Raw genomic sequence first — 7,874 nt, 5'->3', positions numbered from 1 at the left:
TTTTGAAAAATCTCAGTGCCTCTGAGGCCTGAACTTTCACTGTGTCCCAGGAGAGAATGCATCTCTCAAACAGACTGTCTTGCACACGAATAATTATTTTTCTGTTTTCTCAGCATCCCCCCCCCCGCCCCCGTTTGTCCCATTGGGCCCTGACTTACACCTGTCAAGTCTGTTCACTTGTTGAGGTCCTTGTGCCAGCCACAGCATCACCTCAGGGCTCCCTCACACAGAGGAAGCACAGGACACCTCTAGGGAGCACCTTGGTGTTACATTCTTTCTTCAAGTAATGACGCTGGCCAGGAAGTGAGCAAAGGGCCACGTTAGAGAATCAGCAAATTAAAGCCTTTAATCTAAGGCAAACAATTCCATTTTCCTGAACTGAAATAGGGGGTTGGATGCTTTTATAAAAGATAGTGTATGTTTTGTGTACACAGCACACAATGCTTGACTAATTTTATTATATATGTACACAAACAGATTGAGGGGAAACCTCCAGACTAGTTCCCCAAATGATTAACAAAAATGACAAAAAAACAAACAAACAGGAGGTGGGGGCATAAACTAACAGCCCTTAGAATCTGAACAGACTGGGAAGACATGTACTTTCATCAAACCTTGGTGGAGATGCACGCCAGGGATAACCTGGCCCCAGAAGCAGTTTCTTCCTACGCTGACCATAAGCAGGCCACCGAAAGCACACCTGATTGTCAAGAGGAAACGGTGGCTGCTTTTATCCTAGGGCTTCTGAGAGCAGCAGCAACGTCATCGTCACTAAAGAGATTATACCCAGCACATCTCAGAGACAAGGGTCCATGATAGTGTTTGCTCTGGAACATATCCATTGGAAGCACGTATCGAATGCAAATCAGAAATCCATGAAACTAGAGGCCACCACAACTCAGGGAAGAGGGCTGTCCCTGCACAAAGGGTTCATAACCTTACTGATCTTTACAATGGCAAATAGTGTTAGAGGAACATTGTAAACCAGACAACTTAAATATGAAAAACAAAGCAAAATGTAGTACAACATACAGTTAATGAAGACTTTCTTTTAGGTAAGGGTGTCAGAAAACCCGGAGATAGATTTTATATCGCAAAATGGTCCGTAGCGCCCAAAAATGTCTTTCGATTGGACAGTAAAATAGTATTTGCTGGAATTTAAAAACTGAGATAAAGTGCAGGCCATTGGTAGTGGTAAAGCTTTAATTTCTCCAATTTTCTTCCAAGCTGGCTTGTTACTAGTGTTCTCGTGGCACAGGAAGAGGTGATAGCTTTCCACAGGTGCGCACTTGGGGTTGATTTTGGTTATGTTCCAGGTCAGGGCGATGCCCCTGGGTCTCAGAACCCGCTTCACTTTGAGCTCAGCCTTCTGGGGAGGGAGGGTGTCCCGGATTTTGTCCACCATCTCGGGGTTGGGTGTTGGTGGTTCCGGGAGAGGTGGCAGGTGCTCAAAGGACTCAGGAACCTGAAACACATTTACAGAAAGTTTAGTGAGATGAACTGCTAGGTTCTAATTATTTGAAAGTGGTCAACTGCAGTTCTACAAGATTATTATTTCGCATTCCTCAATCCATTTAACAAAACCCTAAGAACAAAGGATGCTTCAAAAGAATATGTGAGGCTGGATCCAGTCTTTTCAAGCTTAACGTCTTTTGAAGTTGAGATTTCTATACTCTGGAATATCCTATTCCAGAATGGGTTAGGTCCCAGACATTTCGTATAATATTCCATCTCATTTCCAAGTTGTATTCCTAAACACTGTGCTAACTCAAATGAAAAGTGTGAGAGTACAAGACTATCCATTTCCCTCCAGCCTCATCAACAATGGCTATTACTCCTAAAACAAAACTCTTTGGGATGGCCGGGTGGCTCGGTTGGTTAGAGCGCGAGCTCTGAGCAACAGGGTTGCCGGTTCGATTCCCACATGGGCCAGTGAGCTGTGCCCTCCACAACTAGACTGAAGACAACAACGAGCTGAGCTGCCAGTGGGCTGCCGGATTGCTCAGGTTAGAGCATGTGCTTTTAACAAGGTTGCCGGTTCGACTCCCGCATGGGATGGTGGGCTGCGCCCCTCGCAACTAGACTGAAAATGGCGACTGGACTTGGAGCTGAGCTGCACCTTTCACAACTAAGATTGAAGGTCAACAACTTGACTTGGAGCTGATGGGTCCTGGGAAAAACACTGTTCCCCAATAAAGTTAAAAAAAAACAAACAGATTGAGGTTCCGCCCCAATTTGTTTGTATGCATATATAATAAAATTAGCTAAGCATTGTGTTCTGTGTACACAAAACATGGGCAGCTCGGCAGCCCATGTGAGAATCGAACCAGCAACCCCGGTGTTATGAACCTGCACTCTAACCACCTGAGCTAACTGGCTGCCCAAAAAAATTCTTTAAAGAAAAAAAAAAAATCTTTTCCAATTTGTGGAGAAAAATGGTATTTGTTTTAATCTCTGTATCTTCTGGAAAAATCGATTACATTATTTTAATTGCACAAGTAGACTCACAATAGCACATTTTAAAAAGCACACTGAAGTGTTTTCTAAACTGAAATGTGACCCAAATATTTCTTCATGAGCAAAATGGGCACTTCCATTTCCACTCAGTTTGGAATGACTGTCCCCTACGCAGCATTTTGTATCAGTACCTGGATTGCGGTTTGTGCCACTGGGATTGTCTCTTTTGAGATTGAAATAGTTTTCATAGGAGACTCCAGAGTGGATACTGGACTTTCTGTGAACAACACAAGGTTTAAGAAGTTAAATTGATCTGCAATAATCAATCCCTTAGCCTTTAAGCGAAGAATACTTTATGTCTTGGGTGATAATTAAATGTGAGCTAAAATTACAAAACTGTGAAATAGGAAGATAAACTTTTGATAAAAGTTCAAGATCCAAAGTTCCCAAATATGGAGAATTTTTCTTTAACATGACAAAAAATCCCCACTGTAGGTAGTTAAGTCATCATGTAACTGGGAACTAGGAAAAGTTACACTGGGGAGGGAGCTCCTGCTCAATGGCCTAAGGGATGGTCAACAGGGTGAATGCAAACACAGAGCTATTTACAATTCCGCATGCGTATGAGACCCCAGCTCTGGGAATTCAAGCTAAAAATCCTACAGGCTGGGGTTATGAAACCTCTACTGTTGAGGTCTATGTTAGCCTAGGGAATTAGACACAAATTGTGGACTGCGGAAAGTGTTAAAAGTAAACCACAGCCTATTCTATCAAAAGCCAGCAGGATATGCATCCTGCCGGCAATGTTAGCCCAACACCCCACTTCCTTCCCATTCTTAGCTTAACTGAAGCCGGTAGCTAGGCAGATCTTGCTTTTCTATTAGCCAATCGATTTAGATTGTTTGGTCACACTCTAGCCATTGGAGTACGACATAGTGACACCTGCGTCAGGGATAAAAGTTGAGTGGTCTGCCCGCTCACCAGTGTGCTTGCTTAGACCGATTTACGGTGGCTCTGCACCCTTTTGCAGAAGTAAAGTCTGCCTTGCCGAGTGACTTTCGACTTCACGTGTCTTTATTTGCGACACGGTTAAACTCTGTTCCCAACAAAAGGAAAGGGAGGCGGAGGGACAGAAGGGAGAATGGAAGAGAGAGCGAGATGGTGAGAGGAAGAAAGAAAAGGGGAAAACAGGGAACATGTGGGTGTGAGGATAAGAGCTTTTGAAACAACTGGGAAGAGTCTGTATTGCCCCATGTATGAGATGCACCCTTTTTCTAAAGATTTGGGGGTCTAAAAACTGGGTGCGTCTTATACAGTGGTTGTAGGTTTTTTTACTTGCATTTCCCGCTTTTTTCGTGCTTGTTTTTTTTGGGGGCGCTCATACAACCACTGTATAAGACGCACCCAGTTTTTAGGCCCCAAATTATTCGAGAAAGGGTGCATCTTATACTTGGGGAAATATGGTATATATGGGGATGGTAAGAAAAGGGGCTTCATATTGGAAAGTAGCAGGGCTGAGTAGAATGCTAACCTCTAAAAACCTCAGAAATTGGAACATATCTAATAAGCAGTAAAAAAGCATTTTAGATTCATTGTGTATGTAGTGATATAACTGTTTAATATACTTTAGGAATCTCCCCAAATGAAATTTGTTATTTGTATTTTTTCTTTTGACTGACAAAGATAAATAAGAGTCTGCATTGTGTTTCAAAGTTAATTTATTAGTCACTTTATTTACTGGTGTTAAAAAACCTTTTTAGAAGAGGTAATGGCTTTATGATTTTAATTGTTAAGAGTATGTACAGCCTTTTTAAACTGGTTTAATTACTTAGAACTAGATTTGGGAAAGCAAACCTATAGGTTAATCATCACACAAGAGCTGATACAAATAACCTTTAAATTATCAAGAGAACAGTTTCTTGCAAAAAAAGGTTCTAACAAACATGACTTTCCATAACTATCATTTCTTCTTTCAACAGTTTGTAGAAGAGGAAGCTAGAAAAATTTTCAGGATCTAGGTCATTAAGGATTTGTATATCTTGTTAAAATCATTTAGATTTTATCCTAAAGACAAAAACATAACCAGATTTGTATCTAAGAAATAATATTTTAGTGGCAGCTTGGAACATTCATTAAAAGCAGTGAGTTAGGGCAGAAATATTAATTACTAAGTTATGGCAATAGGCCAGGCTAAAGGTGATGGAATTCTGAAAGGAGGAAAAATATGAACCAGACCTGTTAGCTTTTTAGGAGACAGAACTGATGGGCTAGGTCAGGGGTTGGCAAACTGCAGCTCATGAGCCACATGTGGTTCTTTGGGTGCGTTCCGTCTCAAAAGTTTGCCGACCCCTGGGCTAGATAGTCAGTTTTCAGATCAGATGAGGCAGATCTGAGAGTCAAGTGACTCTTCCACTCTGGCTTGGGAAATGGGGTGAGCTGGTGATAGCCTAATTCACCGAGTCTGGGAATATGGGAAATGGTCCAAGTTTGACCTGACGCTTATTCAGAACTGGACATTCTACAAGACAGACTCCTAGTACCATGAGTTAGCGTCATGACTTAGCACCATCTATCTTTCCAATTGCTAGATTTCAAACAAGCCCCTAAGTTAGAGGCATGATTTATTTTGTTAAGCACTGAATGAATGTGTTCTTACTTTTTACATTACTTTTTAGTATCTCAAATCCTACGTCATGTATATAGTTTAGAAACCACTTTGTAATCTTAATCATTAAAAGGTAACATTACTTCATATGGACTCCAATTCATTTTTCAAATTTATATTTTTAATCTTCATCTTGAAACTGGAAATTGAAGGGTTTTTAAAATTCTATCATGAGGTGCCTGGAGATTCCAATGGTTCTTGCCCTTGTGGGATCCACAGTTGAAAGGGGAAGAGGAACTAGATTACTTACTTCCTATCCTAATCTCCATTTTAAAATATTACATCATTTACTAATGTTAATAAGTGGAATTCAAACATTTCCTCAAAAAAGTACCATAAACATTCAATTGCTTATTAAGAGATGAACCCTTATACCTGATTACTGGCCCCAGGGGACTGTATTTTACTTTTTTTTTTGTTTAAATCTGAGAAGGGCACTATTGTCACTCTCCCTCTACATTTTCATGTTATGCTTGTGAACCCCGAGAAAAATTCATCTATTGAGAGAACTCAAACTCCCTATGGTTAACTGGGCCTAAGTTCAAAATGAGTGTCTAGTGGCTGTTTACTGACATGGCCTCTTACGTACTGTGAGCCGGGAAGAACCACAAACTGAACTTTCGGTTTCCCACACTAAACCCAGCGTGCATGTTTATGCCGCCTTAGGCAACCACTACAGAGAAGTCCTTTATTCTGTCAAAGCCATGTTATCACCCAGCCAATAGACTGTGACCTGACCTGACCAATAAGAAGTGCACGAAATGTACCCTAATTGGCATTTATACCAACCAATCCAATCCAATTAGGAAACCTCATTTACATGAAATGGACTAAAATTATAACTACTCGTGGGAAGTTTTCCATAACAAACGGCCTCTCCTGTATCTTGGTGGAGCACACTTTCAGTTTCTGCCGGAGGCTGCGTATTCCTGGTTTATAAACTATTATTTGAATAAAGGCTCTCCATTTTCGCTCCAGTGCCTTTTGCTGGATTTGTTTACATGCCCTAGCATCCTCTCACAACTGCTATTGTTATGGTTAAGGAAGAAAACGTGTGTGCCAGAGGTAGAAAAGAGATTCATAACAGCCCCAAACAACCCAGATGTCTTTCACTGAGTGAATGGCTAAACTATGTTGTATCCATACCATGGAATACTACTCAGCCATAAAAGCACTAGTGATACACACAACTTAGATGATCCCCACGGGGAATTAGGCTAAGTGAAAGGCACCAATTGCAGAAGGATACACACTGTGTCATCACATTAATATACCATATTTCCCCATATATAAAACGCTCCCATGTATAAGACCTTAATTTTGAGGCCCGAAATTTGAAAAAATGTATTCCATAAAGTTAATGAACTCAAGTTTTATTCACCATAAAATTCATACAACTCCTCATCACTTGTGGGAAATGCAAGTAAAAAAATCTACAACCACTGTATAAGATGCACCCAGTTTTTAGACCCCAAATTTTTCGGGAAAGGGTGAGTCTTATACATGGGGAAATACGGTAACATCCCTGGAATAACATCATTATAGAGGTAGGAAGAGATGACTGGTGGCCAGGGCTTAGAGACCGGGGGCAGGAGGTAGGTGTGGCTATACAGGAGTAAGCACAGGGAACCTTGGAGTGATACGACAGCTGTGTCATTTGATTGTGGCAGCAGTTACATGGATCTACATGTGATAAAATTGCATGGAGTTATAAACACACACATAGTAACACACTAAAACAAACTTTATAAACAGGTCAAGTATGTTTTGAGTTGTCACCCTTCCCTCTTTTTTAAAAAAGAAAGATAAATCCTTTACCTGTGTTGCAGTTCGATAAGCCTTCTTTTGTCAGATCAATCACAGAATCAAGCTTCTTTCTCTTTATAGTCTGAAAAGTTATGTTAAAAGATATTTTACCTTAGTAGCAGAAAATGTTTTTAAAAAATAAAACACATATTTTAAATTAGTATATAGAAGCTAGAGACTAAACATTCTCTAGGTCTTCTAACTCTACTATAAAAGAGAAGCTCATAAAATGCTGTATAGTGTCTGAAAATATGACTAAGCAGAGTCTAAGTAAATTTGGTAAGTATGGCTGTAAAATATGTCAGTCAGGAGCTGTTTGCTTGTTAATGTTTAAGCTAAACTGGAACCTGGTTATGCTAACTAGTCAGACATTAATTTCTCAGAGAAAGAATCTCCCAAAGAATGAATAACAAAGCTCAGTCATTCAACATGAGCAACACTAAAGTTCCTAGAACTAACATATTCAAATAAACAACATTCAAAGACAATATTTATTATCTACCATAATTTCAGTTTCGGCATCAGGTGAATTGTTAGAATTTCCTGATGTAGTTTTTCCAGTATCTGAAAGAAAATGATTAAAATATAAATATTTGACAAGTTTATTAAACTATTAAATATTTATGGGCTTTGTAAATATATAATGCTGAAACACAGTAATAACGGGACTGCTATTTAACCATTTATATAATCATAAAAATTAACTCAATTGACTTTACCTATTCCGAAGACTGATGAGCAAGTTAAATGTCAATTTGGTTTGAAAGATTTTGTCCTTCTGTAATTTTATAACTATATTAATAGCTCTGTTTTGAAAATCTATCTGTAAATTAATAGCATTTGAGGAAATAAACTTGGAAAGGTACACATTTTTTTATTCACAGTATCTTTAGACAAGGCTATCTGAGATGGCTGGGGAGCATTCCTCCTAAAACCAGCAGAAAGC

General features: G+C 39.6%; 1 protein-coding gene across 1 annotated transcript in view; it reads right to left on the bottom strand.

Moving 5' to 3' along the window:
* Positions 1-266: 266 nt before the first annotated feature.
* The window catches only part of ATF7IP2 (activating transcription factor 7 interacting protein 2), a 73,956-nt gene continuing 66,348 nt past the window's right edge, over positions 267-7,874 (bottom strand). The window contains exons 8-11 of the mRNA XM_019650879.1: positions 7,431-7,532; positions 6,941-7,010; positions 2,649-2,734; positions 267-1,465 (exon numbers count right to left, since the gene is read on the bottom strand). Of these exons, the coding sequence (XP_019506424.1) occupies positions 1,052-1,465; positions 2,649-2,734; positions 6,941-7,010; positions 7,431-7,532 (672 nt within the window). The 3' untranslated portion in view covers positions 267-1,051. The remainder of the gene's footprint in view (positions 1,466-2,648; positions 2,735-6,940; positions 7,011-7,430; positions 7,533-7,874) is intronic.

The sequence above is a fragment of the Hipposideros armiger genome, unplaced genomic scaffold, assembly GCF_001890085.2.
Source record: "Hipposideros armiger isolate ML-2016 unplaced genomic scaffold, ASM189008v1 scaffold_149, whole genome shotgun sequence".
NCBI lineage: Eukaryota > Metazoa > Chordata > Mammalia > Chiroptera > Hipposideridae > Hipposideros > Hipposideros armiger.
The sequence above is the reverse complement of the archived record's forward strand: the minus strand, read 5'-3'. Positions and strand labels throughout refer to the sequence as shown.